The sequence below is a fragment of the Montipora capricornis genome, chromosome 9 (genome assembly GCF_036669925.1).
Source record: "Montipora capricornis isolate CH-2021 chromosome 9, ASM3666992v2, whole genome shotgun sequence".
In the NCBI taxonomy this organism is placed as follows: Eukaryota; Metazoa; Cnidaria; class Anthozoa; order Scleractinia; family Acroporidae; genus Montipora; species Montipora capricornis.
In genome coordinates this window covers 32,039,773-32,057,272 of record NC_090891.1, presented here as the reverse complement: position 1 = coordinate 32,057,272, position 17,500 = coordinate 32,039,773, and the positions used below count along the sequence as shown (strand labels likewise).

The 17,500-nt window shown below is 43.1% G+C and overlaps 2 protein-coding genes across 2 annotated transcripts in view; one reads left to right on the top strand and one right to left on the bottom strand.

Moving 5' to 3' along the window:
• LOC138015153 (TPR and ankyrin repeat-containing protein 1-like) overlaps window positions 1-17,500 on the bottom strand; it is a 44,027-nt gene that overhangs the window by 9,980 nt on the left and 16,547 nt on the right. Inside the window, exons 8-17 of the mRNA XM_068862083.1 lie at window positions 13,658-13,888; window positions 12,929-13,168; window positions 11,534-11,684; window positions 10,574-10,974; window positions 9,713-9,940; window positions 7,972-8,202; window positions 7,422-7,572; window positions 5,515-5,940; window positions 1,954-5,168; window positions 1-231 (exon numbers count right to left, since the gene is read on the bottom strand). The exon at window positions 1-231 is cut by the window's left edge and continues 408 nt beyond it. Of these exons, the coding sequence (XP_068718184.1) occupies window positions 1-231; window positions 1,954-5,168; window positions 5,515-5,940; window positions 7,422-7,572; window positions 7,972-8,202; window positions 9,713-9,940; window positions 10,574-10,974; window positions 11,534-11,684; window positions 12,929-13,168; window positions 13,658-13,888 (5,505 nt within the window). The remainder of the gene's footprint in view (window positions 232-1,953; window positions 5,169-5,514; window positions 5,941-7,421; window positions 7,573-7,971; window positions 8,203-9,712; window positions 9,941-10,573; window positions 10,975-11,533; window positions 11,685-12,928; window positions 13,169-13,657; window positions 13,889-17,500) is intronic.
• Window positions 15,774-17,500, top strand: part of LOC138015155 (uncharacterized) — a 3,627-nt gene continuing 1,900 nt past the window's right edge. Inside the window, exons 1-2 of the mRNA XM_068862085.1 lie at window positions 15,774-17,163; window positions 17,367-17,500. The exon at window positions 17,367-17,500 is cut by the window's right edge and continues 1,900 nt beyond it. Of these exons, the coding sequence (XP_068718186.1) occupies window positions 16,231-17,163; window positions 17,367-17,500 (1,067 nt within the window). The 5' untranslated portion in view covers window positions 15,774-16,230. The remainder of the gene's footprint in view (window positions 17,164-17,366) is intronic.

Sequence of the window (17,500 nt, the reverse complement as noted above, 5' to 3'; positions counted from 1 at the left end):
GTCGTCGTCTTCGTCGAAAAACCACACATTGACCCTGGCGCGAGTAATGGCAGTATACAAGAACTTGAATTCAGAATTAAGAACTTTGTGTTTATCAGGGTCAAATTCAAGGGGGCGGCTTGAGATCACCAGATCTTCATCGCGGAGTTCTATCAGACCCGTAGTGTTTGGGACCTTTCCATCTGCCATCTCTTTGATGTAAGTCGTCACAACTCGCCACTCTTTCTTAGCCTGTTGGGAAGAAGAATATTACCCCAAGGACTTGAACGATTGATTGTTTGAGTATGGTTATGCAAAAGTTTAGCTGACACATCAGACAAATTTCTGTGGATAAAACATCTCCGTATAATTACAAACACGTTATCTTAGTTTTGAATTTTTGGTTGAAGCTAATAATCCCAGGAACACTTCCTATTTTCCCGATACAAAAATGAATAATCAAATATCATTTCTGAAAAGTTTAGTAACAATGCCAGAGTGAACCTCCAGTCCAACCAAGAGTACTGTTTACAGTCAGAACTTGTTTGAGAATATCAAATGAAACCATGTTGTCTCGCAGTGATGAGCGCAAATTTCTATTGCGTCGAGAAGCCTGAAAATTTTTCAGGACTTCAACGGGATTTGAACCCGCGACCTCGCGATACCGGTGCGATGCTCTAACCAACTGAGCTATGAAGCCACTGACGTTGGGAGCTGGTCACTTCTGAGAGACAACATGGTTTCATTTGATTTCATACCCGCAGTGCAATATATGATGTATTTCATATATATCTTTCACTTGTTTAAGAATGTTTCAAAGAAAATATTCAAATCCGAAACAAACGAAATTCAGAGTCGCTTATATATTTTTTTTATCAATTTCCCGAGTTCCTCTTTCTTGATTAACTGTGATTTGTTATATAGCTGAATTTTTCCCCCAACAGCGCGCGCTCTCATTGGTTACATGTACTTCGCGGTCAAATGACATCTACCAATAAAACTGTTTCCCGCCAAAAGTCTCTGAGCGGGCAACAGTGCAAAAATCTATGACGTCAAAGGGTAACAGTGCAAATTTTGACCAACGACCGCCGTTGCCGTTGCACATTCTTCTTTTTGTGCTATATAACAAATCACTTAATGACTGGTCTCTCGAGGAACAGTTCATTTTGTTTCCCTCGAATTTCAATGTCGGGAAACAAAATGAACTGTTTCCCTCGGGACCAGTCATTAGGTGTTTAATGTAACGGTTATCCTATTGTTAGTGTACAAAAGACCATTGTGTCGGAACAACAGGGAAACCGCAACACCACACAATTAATCAAGATGGCGGCGCCTTGAAAATTTGAAAGTAACACTGGGTGATTCCAAAATTCGTGTTTTTGGAAGGGCCGATTTACACGGTGCGATCTTGGCACATGCGACAAACTTACGACAGGCCTACGACATGACTTACGATTGCCGCAGCGTTTTAAAACATGTTAAAACATTTTCTCTGGCGTACACGACAATCGTAAACGAGTTGTAAGCCTGTCGCAAGCTTGTCGCATGCGACAAAAATCGTATCGTGTAAATCGGCCCTAATATAAGGATTTCTTTTGGAAAATTTGATTGCAAATATTATTAAAGCGATTCTTTTACAAGAGAAGAGGTTTCCTTTCAGAAACTGATAGAAAGGCGGCGACTAGCTGGATATTGACATCGTGGAGGAGTTGAAGAGGAATCACAGAAGACAAATCAATTTAATGGTCAAAGCGAGATTTAGCCCAGGAACATCTGAATGCAACTCTGGCGTCTTCATCGCTTTGTCTCACTGCATCTTCTGCCTCCTCCCTGATCTCTTACCATAAGAATTTGAAGAACTTATCGCGCTGAATTGATACGCTAGAGGCTAATTAAACTAACAGTCTAACGGACTAGTAGAACATTAATGCAGTCGACTTATCCATATCCATGTCAATAGTACCGAGTACTAACCTGAGAATCTTTAAAAAAGTTGTAAATCAAGACATCATCAAACTCCAATCCTTTGGACTCGTATATTGTCAAAACAAGTCCGTGTTTCAACTCCTCCGGCATTTGAGCCCGAGATTCTTCCGAAGCCACTAGTATCACCTGGTGAGCACCGAACTCAATTCTCGAAAACTGCCGACGATTTCCTCGGAGAATCATCGCCAGATCGCCGAAGCTGCATGACTCTAAGAGAACGGGTTTTGGTCCTTCAAACAAACCCTGATCCTTTTCAAGACGATCAAAGGATTCTGGAAAGTAGTACAAGAGTAGGTCAACAATGCTGGAGGCCAGTCGCAAGATTCCTGCGTGAGAGCGGTAGTTGTGCGTTAACTGATAAAGTCTATTAGGGACTTGCACCCCAGTCTGCAAACCGAGGGCTTGGTAAGATTGTTGCGAGTAAAAGAACAAGGATTTAAGATCATTGAAACGAAAAGCGATTCCTCTCATAATACTCTGTGCAGTGTCACCAGTGAAAAAAAGCCCATTTGGATCACGGCTGCAACGAATTAACAATAACAATTCAGCTTGAGTAAAATCTTGAGTTTCATCGACGTAGAAGCGATGGATGGACCAATCCGGAACCTGGATCTTCAGCAATCGAGAGTAAATTTGATGAACTACATCAGCTTCATCGAACATTCGCAAGGAACACTTTGCCTGCTGGTAAACGTGAAACAGGGAATACACAACATCACGGTCAGCAGAGAAGTTTGGTGCCCGTTTGCGCCCTAGGTCCGAGTACTCCTCCAGACTAAGGTAACCACATTCTGTGTGCAAGGCCTCGATAGATCCCTTAATGAATGAACGGATCTCGGTCCACACAAGGGTGGGGTGATATTGTGCCTTCACTTTCTTGATCATTCTTGGCCATAGTTCAGAGACAAACACTGTATAGGTTACTTCCCGCCTAGGATCAAAGTTCTTTGCGTCCTGTCGACTGGACACGACATCGTCTGTTTCATCATGGTCATCAGCTTCATCCATTCCATCATCATCGCTGTCAGAGTCTTCATCGATGACCATCAAATGGGTCTCCTCTTCACCCCAGCCATGGATCTTTCTCATTAGGCTTCCATCATCAGCACGAGGGAAGAACTCGCAGCCAGGAAGTGACGCATCCAACAGTAGCAACCAATCACGTGAGGTAATGAACAGAGGCCAAGCTGCATCATCAATGTCCTGAATCTTTGGAGGCAACGGTGTGTCCTCGCGTTCTACGTGTTCTCTAGCTGCAGGACAGGCATGGCTTAGCTCACAAAAATTTTTCTGGACCTCAGTACACAGCACAGGGTTCTTGGTGATAAAAACTTGATGCAAATGTTCATATTCTACAGAACCGTGGTCCTCGAATTCGGATGGCTCTACAGTGTCATCACCTTCTTCATAGTCCTGGCGCCGTGCATCTCTAGCACGAACAAATTCCTCAGACGGTGTTTCTAAGACAGCATCAACGTTCTCTCTAACCGTGGCCCTTGATGAATCAACAAGTAATTCCACAGGCTGCTCAAAAACGGCAAACCGACCGCACCTTTCAGTTCTTGGTAAATATTGCACCGCTTTAGGAAGATGAGGACCAGCAGTAGCGGCCTTTTCCCAATAGGACTGAAACTCATTCCAAAGTCTGTATAAGCAACAAGTTGTTTTGCCAGTGCCGCTACGCCCAAGAAGGATTATGGGGCATGGTTGAGCAGGCCGCAAATTGATGATGGCGTGCTCTAACTCAGTGACTCTGAAGGGGAAGTCTACTCTACTTGAATGATCACTGTGGAGAACAGTGTTGATCAAAGCTGACGAAAATGCATAGAACTTCAAAATGTGGAATTCCATATCGTTTGGACTTGCAGGAGGGAAAAAGAACTGCGAACCGCTACCTTTTGCCACTGACTTCCCACATTTTGTTGGTTTCCCCAATGGGAACTGATCCACTCTTTCGGCCACTTCAACAAAGAAGTTTGGAAGGCGTTCACCACTTGCATTTTTCACTTTGTTATCGCCCTTCCTAAACCCAGATAATTCTTTTTTAACGATGCATCCCAGTCCTCGATCATGAGATTTTACAATACTTTCCACTTTTTTCATGAGCATATCTCTGTCCGCAGCGATGTCCCAAACTCGGATGATCTCGGAGTAAACTCTCCCTACATTTGTCTCTGACTGCACTCTCAACTCTGGATCATTGCTACACTTGGCTGAGAATGCTACAGTCAGTTCCCATATGATCCGCGATGATCTGGTAAGTTTGGCCTCGAACAGCAAGATATTACGTTTCTTAGACTGGCCATCCAGCCTTCTACAGAGCTTTTTTGTCCAGCGACCCTCAGCCAGCATGCGAATCCTCGCAACGATTCTTCGTTTTAAAACATCACTGACTTTACTGTTCTGCAGCGCTTTCCAGAACTGGTCTGTACAGTCAACCTCCCAAGGAAGATCCTCAAACGGAGACTCTAGATTTACCTCAACCTCTTTATCATCCAAGTCATCATCTTCCGCATCAACTTCAATTCTCTCGATATCCGGAAGAAGCTGAGGCAGAGAACCTTCTTCCTGGCTTGTAACATCTCTCTCTTTGCCAGTGGTTTCGCTCTTTGATTGGCCTTCGGCACTATCGCCGGACCCCTCTTCACTTTCAAGCACGTTTTCTGAGCATAAATGATTAATTCTCTCTCTTATGCTTGCTCGAACCAAATCTAAAGGGTCCTGTTTCACCGGTGGAGTTGCTGGGATGGGCTTTTTGTCTTTAACTTTGACATCCCGCATGGGGCCCTCCTCATTCTCAGGTTCATCTTCTGCCATTCGACACCACTCTGGTTCATCATCTTCCAGAGAAGGTTCCATGATGCTGTCCTGTGGTACAGATTTCTTTTCATGCATTTTCAGTACCTTTTTCTTTTTCTTTTGATCACCAGATTTCTTGCAGGCACTCCTGTAACAGTTCATGGCTTCCCTAATGAGCCTGGCACGAGGATCCTTCTTCATGACTAAGTCTATGGGCATCTTCCCCTCTTTGTTCTTGAGTGTTGGATTCACTCCAGCTTCTAACAAAACACTGATAGCACTGCATTTTCTCTTGGAGGTCTTGCCAAATGCCACTAAATGGAAGAGACAATTGCCACCTCCATCGACAACATCAGGGTCAAACAAGTCTGATTCAAGAAGTGACCGAAAAAATCTGTTGTTCCCTGCAGAAGTAAATGACAACGACTCCTAAATTGGATAATTTTCATAAGAAATGGATGGTTTGCGTATTCGTGTGAAAAAAACCGGCGTTAAGAGCTCATTAAGGGGAGCCTCTACCTCGTATACTTGGACTGCGAGTCAATCCTTTCCTGAGTAAATTTATTTATAGAATGCCTCCCAATCAAAACAAAGTTATCTTAGCGTCAAGGAAATTATGATACTTTTCGCGAAAAAAAAACCTGTTCCTAAAAATAAATTTAATCGGAGAAGGGTGAATTCAAGGAATTAGTGGCGATAGAGGCTCCCGTTGACGAGCTCGTACCGGCGTCCAATCATCAGGAGACAAACCTTTGGTGAACATCTGTTTAAGCGCTTCATGAAGCAGCGTGTCCCCAGCCTTACTCAAAAGACATGTTGCATCGGCATTGTACTGCAGCAATGTCACAATGAGTGGATAATCCTCTGCTCGCAAGGCCAGCTCCAGTGGACACTCTCCTCTCCTCTTCAGGCCATTAGGAGATGCCCCATTTTCTAAGAGTGCCACAACCAAAGGAACTCTATACTTCTCGCCAGCGTCAAACACGAGCTCTAAGGGCACTTCTGATGCGTCGACACCGGTGGCTAAGCCACCCTCCCCTGGAGAGTATCTCTGTGGTCCTCCACCTCCTAAGTACAGGACATGGAGCTTGTCCCAGGATCGCTTTTCAGTCAGCTGCTTAATCAGTTTCTCAAGAATGTGGTTTTGGACGCTGCACGTAATGCTCGAGGTTCCATCTAAACGAAAAAATATGTACTCAAAAAATTATTGTAATCGGTTTACCTATTAACAATATTGTTCAGACCGTGAAGTGCCCCTTCTTCTCTGTAACTATATAAATAATGTGCAAGATGAAAACATTCATTCATTCTGATTGGCTAAGAGAAACGCAGTTTCCAGGTAACACAGTGCAGAAAAGAGGTAATTCAGTGCAAAAAGACGTTACAAAACAATAATCAGATGGCCAATCAAATGCGAGCCATGGATGGCGCAATTTTTGCGTGATTGCGTGATACGCATGCATTTCTGAAAATTTAAGTTTGTATAGGTGATCTCATGATTCTTCTCGTGCAATTCGGAATAATTAAGCACTCATAAAGTTTTTCGAAAACTACAAATTGCACTCACCTGTTTTGCTAGTCTTTGAAAAAAAATTTCTCGTGCATATTTAGTTCAGATTGCACTCGCAATCATGTGATCACCTATACAAACTTAAATTGCCCCACAGATACACATTTTTTACTGACAAAGACAAGTTTCTCCACCGAGAGAACATTTTTCCATTTCTACCTAAAACAGGTTTTCTAAAGTGCTGTAAAAATAGCAAAACTACATGTACAGTAACAAACGTTCGACCAAAAGGTGAGCCTGTCAGAGGAATGATTCCCTCTCCGTTTGACTGCTTAAGCTGCGTAAACCGCGATAATCTTTCGTTTAGAAAATCGTTACATATCCGCGATTCCAATAAATGTGGATTTCAGATATCGTCCAACAAAAAAAAAACTGAAAACAAGAATACAAAGCAGTTCGTAAGTTCTACGGAGACTAAACCCAAGCTTATCACCAGCGTGGTGGTGGGAGAGATGACCGCCAGTTTTGATGACGTTTTGTAACCCATTGGGTTGACATTTATTTAGGCTGCTTCCAATTTGTAAAGTGCAAAATAGTATTACTTTGTTGTAGGTGAAAAGAGTCTCCTCAACGTTTAGAGACAACTATGGGATTAATGCTGAAGCACGTTTCATTGTTACAGCGGTTATCAGACACACTCGCCCTTCAACGCCATTTTTTCATATTTCGAAAGTAAAATGGAATGCAGGGATGGCGCAGTGGTGAGAGCACTCGCCTCCCACCAATGTGTCCCGGGTTCGATTCCGAGACTCGGCGTCATATGTGGGTTGAGTTTGTTGGTTCTCTACTCTGCACCGAGAAGTTTTCTTCGGGTACTCCGGTTTCCCCTCTCCTCAAAACCAACATTTGACTTGATTTACTTTCATTGTTAATTTCAATTTACAGTGTCCCCAATTAGCGCTCCAGCGCTAGAACGACTAGACACTTAAATAAAGTTCCTTTCCTTTCAACTGCCGCCAAGAGAACAGGTGGAAACACTTGATTGACTTCCACCTAAATTTACTTTCGAAAAAGGAAAAAATGTCGTTGGATGAAGGGCGCGTGTGACTGATAACCGCTGTAATAGGAATAGCTCCACAACACAAACCTTCAAGATTGACTGCCATAGAAATAATCTGAGACAGAACAGAAGCCTTGTCCTCATCAATTTCCGCTCTTTTAAGTCCTTCACCAAAGGCTCTCACAGCTTCCCTGTTTTGCCCTAAACAGGCATGGCAGTCTCCTTGACGCACAAAACCCTGAGAAGTAATTTACAAAACCTTTTCATGAGATTAGTATCAGCAAAAATGTTTCAAACAGCGGAAAATGGCCAACTCTGTTCTTTAGTTTCCAGGCATTTTTGGCTAATGAACTCAATCAAAGTTCCTGTGACTATAATTTACTGCTAATGGACAATCTTCAAGATGTCTTTGTCATTATCATTCTAAAAACAATCCTTCAAAGATGAAAGGAACCAAGCAAGTCAAATCATGGTGAAGCTTCCTGTCGACAAACAAACAAAAATTATTGAGCATCATGGCTTTGGATGCTTAATTGAAGGAACTTAGGTTTTCACTTGGTTTTTGAAGGGGAGATGCAACAGAAATCATCTTTAATTACAGTACAGTAAGAAAAAGAAAGAAAAAACAAAAGCATGCCTTGTGCCACTCAGGTCTAAACCTTGTACAGCTTTGGGCATCTGTGAGACCTTGTTGGTAATTTCCCATATTGTAATGGGCTAAAGCTCGGTTGCTCAGCAGTGTTGCCACAAATTCCTTGTTGCTGCTAGGGGCATATTGCATGGACAAAGTGTAGTAGTCCACCAAAACGGAATATTCTTTTTCAGAAAAGAGCTTCTTTCCACGGTCTTTCCATTTTCCTGCTTCTACCTAGGGTATATAAGCACAAATAGGGTGACGCTGAACATCAAGGACTTTATGGTGAAGGTTACTGTCATTTGGTAGTTTTATGTTAAGTTTTTTTTTTAAAGGAAGGTTAAAAAGATCATCACAAAATTTACATAAACAACTTACAGCGATCATCATAATTCTGCAGAATTCATCTTCAAGCTCCAACAGCCAAACAGCGTTTTGGCTTCCATCAATCAAACTTCTGACCCCAACCACAGATGACGAAATAAATTAATGCGTGACATAACCCACGAATAAGCATCTTTGGTTCCCACAGAATATTCGTACATTCGAAAATGACACCGACGGAAAGCAATGGAATCTGTACGAATCTTTTTACTGAAGAATTTCGAAAAACATATCACAATGGAATTGGAGCTATGAACTAAAAAAAAACTTTAATTCTCTTTCCGCAGAATCAATCTTCCCGTCTAGGTTTGACAACTAGATTGACGGAAAGTGTTAAGTGCTTGAAGGTGACATTCCTCAGAATGTGAAAATCGTAGTAAGTAGTTGTGAGCAAGCCTGAAAAAACAAAGAGGCCTAAACAGGATTTGAGCCAGCTGGGAGATTTTTATTATTATTCCTTGTACAGTACCTGCTTAAGCGCTTATCTAAGGGGGTATTTACATGAGACCGGGACGAGCTCAGACCAGCATGAGTTCGTATCGGCCGCCATACATTTCATCGTCTGTGTTTACATGCGACCAGCCTGACAATGAACTCAGACCGGTCTGATCCTGTCTCGGTTGCTGGACCGAGACGAGAACTTCTCGTACCGGTCTTAGTTCGCACCAGTCTCATGTAAATGACAACAAATCTCAGACCGGGTCCAGAAATTTCAAGCCTGTATGCTTTTGGGTCAGCGATATTTAACAATTAGACCCGCGTAGCCCGCAAGGGCTATGGGTCAATAGCCCATGAGGCGAAGCCTCACCCAACTAGCCGGACAGAAAAGGCAATAATACAGTTAGCAAATGCGAGTTAAAGAAATATTTATTTGGGAATAAAACGAAAGAAAGCGTCACGCTTTTCGCTACTCGAGGACTATTAATATTAGTCCTCTAGTAGCATAGCCAATCAAAATGCAGGATTTGCATTAGTCCACTACACTGTAGTTGGGTGATACTATATTTATTTGGTAAAAACTATCATTTTGTCCCGAACCCAGGCACCAAGCATTTCGTCCAGGTTTTATGTAAACGGCCGCCAAAATTTCGTACCTATACAAGTTTATACTGGTCTGAATTCGCCCCGGTCTCATGTAAATACCCCCTAAGTGAAAATTCAGTCTGCATGTTTATGAAAAGTGCAACAAAACACGTGACCAAAGAAAATAATAACAAATAACATTTTGCTCATTGCTCGTATTTTTCCTTGCCCATACTCGCAAAAATACTACGCAACTCGAAAAATATCCGCGCAAATTATGTTAAACTATTGAAAAAGATGTAATTATTATTGTGGTAAGGGTAGTTAGTACATGTACCTGAGACTTTGTTGGTTTTATTTTGAAACACTCTCTTCCCTTCTCCACTGCCTTGATGTATTGCTTTGTTTCAAAATAAGCTGTGGCCAAATGGTTGTTAACAAGGTAGCTTAAGTCTGATGAAATGTTAGGAAACTGAAGGGACAGATTCAACAGTTTTATTGCTCGACTGTAGTTCCTTAGGTTCAGTGCCTTGACACCTTCATCTTTCCAGTACTGACCTTGAATCTGTGTGCAAGGAAAAGAAGGCAAGATTTTGCTGTTAGTGGCTAAGAAATCTCTGCAGTGTGCTGGTCAAGTTCATTCACAGCCTCTTCAATAGATCATTACCAAGTCCATTTCAAATTTGCAAATTAAATTCTGTCAAAGTTAAGTATCATTTAACTTATTTTTGTACTGGTGATTACTATGTCAACACCTTTGTTGGAAAGCATGGACAATAAGGTCAATGGAGTTTAATTTAATTGGCAACCAGTAAGCAATAATCTAAGTTATCAGAGGATGCCATAGAGGAAGTCACTCCCACTCACACTTCCTTCAGACATTAAAAGCCATGCTCATTATAATAATCAGTTTATTCCAGTAGTTCTCAACGAAATTTAAGTAGAAGAGTGGCAAATTCTTGAGGTCAGAGAAAGAAATTCTAAAACGAAAATCACTCGAACCTTTAGGGATCAATACATTGCTTTATGAGCCAGGCAGGCAGGTGAGATGGTACAGATTCGGTTTCAATTTTTTTTCACTTGCACAGGGCAACCAGAACAGAAACTACAAGCACAATCTTCTACACTGATTAAAATAGACAACAAAAGTGATAGGCCATCAATTTTTAAAGAAAGACAAGGCAGTAATGTGAATCACCTCACGATGATGCTGCCCTGTTCTCAAACAGCCAACAGCAGATGGATCGGCACCATGCTTCAGTAGCAGGTAAGCCATAGCATAATCTTCCATCTCCATAGCAACAGACAGAGGACGCATTTTACAGCCATGAGGTCCATTTGCCAGCGCACCATGATCCAGTAACACAGCAATCAGTTTGTCACGATCTGGAACTGATGACGCAACTATCTGATCAAGCGGAACAATGACGGCATTGCATCCTGTTGCTACACCACCTCGACCTTTCTGGTATGACCTGTGACTGTCGCCTCCAAGGAATAGCATATGAAGCTTGTGCCATTCCTTTTTAGCACATATTTCCTTGATCAGTTTTTGTGCAGCTGGTCTAGGAATACGGCAAGTTATTGCGAGTGTTCCCTCTAAGAAAAAGAACAATGGTTAGATAAGATTTAATAGGAGACAGGGTTTGTGCTGGATTTTGTATATAAAATTCAAGGAGTATTCAAGGCGTCTTCAAGAACCAGAAATTGAGTTTTGAAGGAGTGTTTGTAGGAAGATTTCTATGCCATAGATCATGTTTCAGTGTTTTCTTTGCTTAAAAAGCCTACGTTGATATTCTTTCCCACATCCTGCAAGTTAAGTGCGTGCACAGGCATTTTTATTTTAATTTGCATTTGATCTTTCTCCAATAGTCAGTGAATTCAATTTTTGAAATGTCTCTTTAATTTAGCATGATGGAATCTCACCAATTTTTAAACAAGCAAAAATTCAAGCAGTTTCGCACAAAATCCTTTTTTTGGAGTTTTCAAGCGCCCTTGACGTCCAAAATTGACCAAAATTAAATTCCAGGGCTTTTCACGGACTTCAAGGAGTAGCACAAACCCTAAGGAGAAGGGTTTTGACCTTTGACTGTTAAAAAAAATTAAAGAGTTACACATAAAAGAGATGACACGTCTTTATAAAAATATTGCAACTTACCCTTAAGATCCACAGCTGTATTTATAACTTGAGTTGTAAGCGCAAACTTATCATCGTCGGTGGCAGCATTTTTCAGCCCTTCACAGAAATACATTAATGCCTCTGACTTCCTTCCAAGTGAATTCAGGCAAGATCCAAGACGATAGTAACCCTTCACATATAGAAAACAAAAACGATTATTAAGAATTTCAAGCTTCAACAGGGATGAATCATACCAGACTTTGAGCTACAAAGCTAAAATCTGCATCTAATTTGTCAATACGTAATTGGAGGACAGCTGACATATGAGGCGATTGGCAAGAGGCAACCAAGGCAACCTAGCCAAGGGTCAACCTCGGCACCCGTCACACTGTCTTCACAGTGGGAAAAAAAACTTATACTTATCATTTCTTGCCCAAAAGAGAGGGTGGGTGGGGCAAAAGTGAAAACAAAGGCAACAAAAGGCAGGCAAAGGCGACTCATGCACACCGTCAATAAAAGCTTACCAGAAGTCCTTTCCAAGTTAACTTTGCTTATATATAACCACATTAATTATCACATTGCAAATCCAGACTCCAACTGAGGACAGTTATTATATTGCATCTTAAAATCTTAATTAGACATGTATCTCACAGGACTGTATGGCACTTAGCAACCAAAGAGATAGCTTGCTTTATATGTATGTGCACAGTCAAAGGATACAGCATATACAGTACTAAACAAATAGATGCAAAAGCAACATTGGGAGGAGGAGCTGACAGATGCCAAATCTGTGTAATCAATGTGAGCAGCCTGTCTTGAGGGATTTTGTTGGAGGTCGCTGCTTCTGCAACTGCTGCTGCTATTGTTGCTGCTGCTGCTGCTGCTGCTACTACTACTACTACTACTGATGATGATGATGATGATGATGGTAACAACAAGAATAATGATAATGACGATGACGATGATGATAATAATAATAATAATAATAATAATAATAATAATAATAGGAACGGCTGGGATTTTGAGATATGCATGATGCTCAGTTGAACATTACCAGCCTTTTAAAATCAGTTTAGCTGTGAGATGACAAATGATGATGATGATAATAGTGAGATTATCTTAAGGCATACATGTACACTGTAGTTCTCACCTAAATGCACCTTATACAATTATCTATTACCCTCTCTAGAATAATTTTGACAAACATCGACAAAGTAAAAAAAAACCAAATTATAACACATGTACTGGCTTGGTTTGAAATGCTGTGGCTATCTCTGCTTGATTAGTTTTTCTATATGTTCAGCTGATTATTGTTTGTGTACATTTAGTTATTCATACTTGTGCTACTCTCTCCGTACATGAGTTTTTTTGTTGAGTAGCCAAACCATGTTTCACAGTGATTAAGTACACATAAACCGGCAATTGTACTCGTACCTTGGACCACTCTGGCTCAATCTTGATACATCTCTTTGCATCATTAATGGCCTTGTCGTACATCTCTAAGTTTAAGTAAGCAGCACATCTGTTGCTTAGCAACACAGCACTCATCTTATTGTTTTCGACACCTGTCTGTGGAACATAACTCATTGCCAGGGAGTAATACTTAATAACCAACTCATACTCCTTGTCCTTGAACAACTGGTTTCCTCGTTCCCTCCACTTTTGGACAAACTCCTAATGAGGATATTTAATTAGCAAGAACAGTGATTAACACATTATTTCAATAACTTACATGTACATGTAATTTAAGTAACATTTTACAATCTGATAATTAGGATTAGGGTCAGGGTTAAATTTTTGTTCCTTTAAAGATGGAGTATTGGGACATTGGTTAATGGTTAGAGAGCCTCCCACCAATGTGACATGGAGTATAACATGGGTTGACCTCAACCCAATCGAAAAGGGTTGCAAAAATGTTGATCCATTCAGAAAGGCAACATTTTGATACAAACGTACATATTTGTCTACTATTGTCAGGCAACTTTCAGTGTGTGTTTTCTAGGTCCATTTTCATGTGGGAAGAAAGGAAATAGCCCACTAATAAAAGGGACCAATTCGTCCAAGCTAAGATTGTGACGCAACCTAAAAGAAGAAAATAGCATACAGCTGTACAAAGGAATACAAAGTCTAAATAGACTACTGATTGTTTGGAAATGAGCTGACCTCTTTTTTAACTGGTTTCACAGAAAGAGCCTTTGCTCCGTATTCCACGCACTGCAAAAACTTCCCTTGTTTAAAGCATATATCAGATAGTGATTCATAGCTGTCGCTTTTGAGGTCTGCTGCTTGCTCTGGACAATGCTCTGTGGCCAACTTGTAGTACTCGCTGGCTTTATTGTAGTTTTCATATCTCAGCAATTTGTCTGCTTGTTTTTTCCAGTACAGTGCATGTTCCTGACAGAACAATAAGTAACAACAAAGACTACATGTAATAATAAGTTATCCCTAAAAAGAGAAAGAACAAATAGAAGACTGATAATAATTATCATTACAATGATAAATGTGGCTAAATGTAATTTAGGCTAAGTTAAAATCAAGCCAATGCTGGTCAGCGGTGGTCTGGGAATCAGGCGCATTGAGGTGACATACGGGGTTTCTCGATTCGCACGTGCTGGTCGTTTCTGCTGTGTGAGGTGCTGTTTGTTTCAAGCAACAAGCGTTCAGTTGTTCCGCTTTTTTCGTCTTTCCGTCGTCCTCGCCGTTATGACCGCCCGGCAAACCAACAACAGCTTAGCAGCGGCTCTCTCTTCTCTCAGTGCTCCATCAGCGCCGGTCTCCAGTACGAACACACGCGGTACGTCTTCAATTGTGTCTTCGCAGTCCAGCGAGTCTGTTGTTGTTTCCTCGCCACTGGTGAGCATTCCGGCTTCGGCAAATCCACTTCCGACGGCCTCAACTGCTGTTCTTTCACCTGATCTGGTGTCTCTCATTAATCAGGCTGTTCAGTCGGCTGTTCAGGCTTCGCAAAGGCAACCAGGACCAGCGATTGCGGATCCCGTCTCCTGTCCTGGCGCCAGTTCGTCATCTGCATCGTTGGGCAGTTTAGCTTCGACGTTTTTCGCCGCTGGAACGGGCTTTCCGCCTTCCCTTTCAAGCTCGTCGACCTCAGGTAGGCTTTCTCCTCTTGTCGTACCTACTTTTGTATCTACTTTTAACGCTCCGGTCCCGGCAATCGTCTCGTCTTCGGGGCAGGCTTTAAGTGGCGTTTCTGCTCATTTGCCGCCATCCATTGCACCGCTGTCTATTGTGAACTCGTTGGCGGATCAGCCGTTCGTCGTGGGCCCGGGCTACTCTCCCGTTCCTGCCAAGCTCTTAACGCAAATCCGTGGCGGAAAATTCGTTGACTTGTCGGAACTTTTAGCGGCGAATTTGGTCAGCTCAGAGACCGAGCCTCAGTTAATGCTCGATGGGCGTTTGGTTTTATCAGCTCCCCCGAAGAAACCTCGTCGGCGTATCGAGGATATCACCACTTGGACGGAAGCCTTCACGGTGTACTCGCTTGTCCTAACGTCGTTTTTCCCTCATCGTTGGAAAGATTTAACGTTGTACAAGTTGTTAATCTTGCGGATTTCTCGCCAGTTTAGCGGACGGGTTTGGCTTGCTTACGATAAAGCTTTTCGCGAACACGCTGCGGCGACTCGGTTGGCCGATTGGTCGACCATGAACGCACAGCTCTTCACTTTTCACGCCGGTGGTGCTTCTCCTCGCAGCCCCAACCTCGGCACGTCGCCGGATTCCTCTGAACCAGTGGGTTCCAGCTCTTCGAGGATCCCTTGTATGTCCTGGAACAAGGGAAGGTGCACCGCCCCTTATACGATTTGCCGCTATTATCATCGTTGCAGCACGTGTGGCGGCGCCCATCGTTCTGTATCATGCAGTTCTAGACCAGAACGTAAGCAGGAGAGTTCTGTCAGGCGCAGATCTCGGTCTCCGGCATTTAGTGCCTCAGCTGGCCAAAAAGCACGGCGTCAGTAACGATTGGCTCCAAGAAGTTTTCCCCTTCTCAGAACTTTGGAACATGTTGCGCGTACTTCGTTCATTATGTAGTTAGTCATTATGTAGTTAGTCGATTGCTCAGTTAGTAGTTATGTAGTTAGTCGATTGCTCAGTTAGTAGTTATGTAGTTAGTCGATTGCTCAGTTTGCTCAGTTAGTCGATTGTTCAGTTTTATTAGAATTTTTCACGGTTTTCTTTGCTTGCCCCTGTTGTGCTCTGGGCTTGTTGAATTAAACTTTTCTCACTGTTGCTGTATTGCTGCCCTTACTTCAGGAGGGGGGGGGGTAGGGTCGTTAGCGGGGAATTACCATCTCTCATTCTGTTTCCTTCCAGTCTCCAACCCCTTGCCCCCGGTGTCCGTGGTTAGCCCTCTAAAGCCTGAAGTGTTCGCTGCCAAGTTGTCCCAACATCCGGACCAACATCTTGTCGCCTTTGTCTTGGACGGCCTCAGGAATGGCTTTCGCCTGGGATTTCAGCATTCCAAGAAATTAAAATCAGCTAAGTCAAACAAGGCCTCTGCTAATCAACACTCCGAGGTCATTGACCGCTACTTGGCTAACGAGGTCTCCCTTGGGAGGGTTGCAGGACCTTTTTCCTCCCCACCTTTCCCTCATTTGCACGTTAGCAGCTTTGGAGTTATCCCTAAAAAGGGTCAACCAGGCAAGTGGAGGCTCATAGTGGACCTGTCATCCCCTGGTGGGCTAAGTGTTAATGATGGCATTGACCCTGACGAGTTTACCATGCAATACATCACGGTTGATCAGATCATTCGTATGATCTCAAGCTATGGCTTAGGTGCCCTGATTGCTAAATTCGATGTTGAGGCAGCCTACCGCAACATAGCTGTCCATCCATCTGATCGATATCTCTTGGGTATGAGATGGCGGAAGCACTATTATGTTGATTTAGCGTTACCATTTGGCCTCCGCTCTGCTCCTTATATTTTCAATTCTGTGGCGGACATGGTGGAGTGGATTCTCCTACATACACACAATGTTTCTGCGCTGTTACATTATTTAGACGATTTTATTACTGCAGGACCGCCAGATACTAACCAATGTGCTGAGAACTTAGCCACTTCCATAGCTGTTTGCCGTTCCTTAGGACTTCCACTCCACCCGGATAAGTGCATTGGCCCGTCCACGCGTTTAGTTGTTTTGGGCATTGAGTTAGACTCAGTGGCTCAGGTGGCCTGCCTCCCCTCGGACAAGCTCCTTGCTTTACAGGTGCTGCTGCAGTCGTGGCGGAATCGTCGCTGGTGTACTCGGCGCGAACTGGAGTCCCTCATTGGCCACTTACATCATGCCGCCAAGGTCGTGTGGCCCGGTCGTACCTTCCTGCGTCGTATGATCAATCTGCTCCAGTGTTTTCGTAAACGGGACCATCCAATCCGCCTGAATTCTGAATTTCACCTGGATCTTCAGTGGTGGCTTCAGTTTTTGTCCTCTTGGCATGGCGTCTATTTTTGGTTGTTTCCCGGCATGTCGGCCACCCCTGACCTCGAAGTTACATCGGACGCATCCGGTTCCCTTGGCTTTGGTGCTTACTTCAATGGGGAGTGGTTCAGCGGCGCATGGGTTTCTTCTCAAGCCTCTCACTCTATCGCCTATAAAGAGTTGTTCCCGATTATCATTGCCGCTCATGTTTGGGGGCCCCACTTCGCCAGGCGCCATGTTCTGTTTCGCACCGACAATGAGGCCGTGGTTTATATCCTCAACTCTAGAACATCCAGGATTCCCGTGTTAATGCGCTTGCTTCGCCATCTTCTCGCCTCAGCGGCTCGTTTCAATTTCTCCTTTGCCTCTCAGCATGTTCCAGGGGTTCATAATTGCATTGCTGACGCTTTGTCCCGCTTTCATTGGCAGGAGTTCCGGAGGTTAGCACCCCAGGCTCAGTCGCTTCCAGTGTCCATTCCACCTCATCTCCTGGAAGAATTGATTGGCTCTCATTAGAGCGGCAGTGCCAGTTCCTGTTAGCCCATGGTTTGGCTGACTCCACCCGGAGATGTTA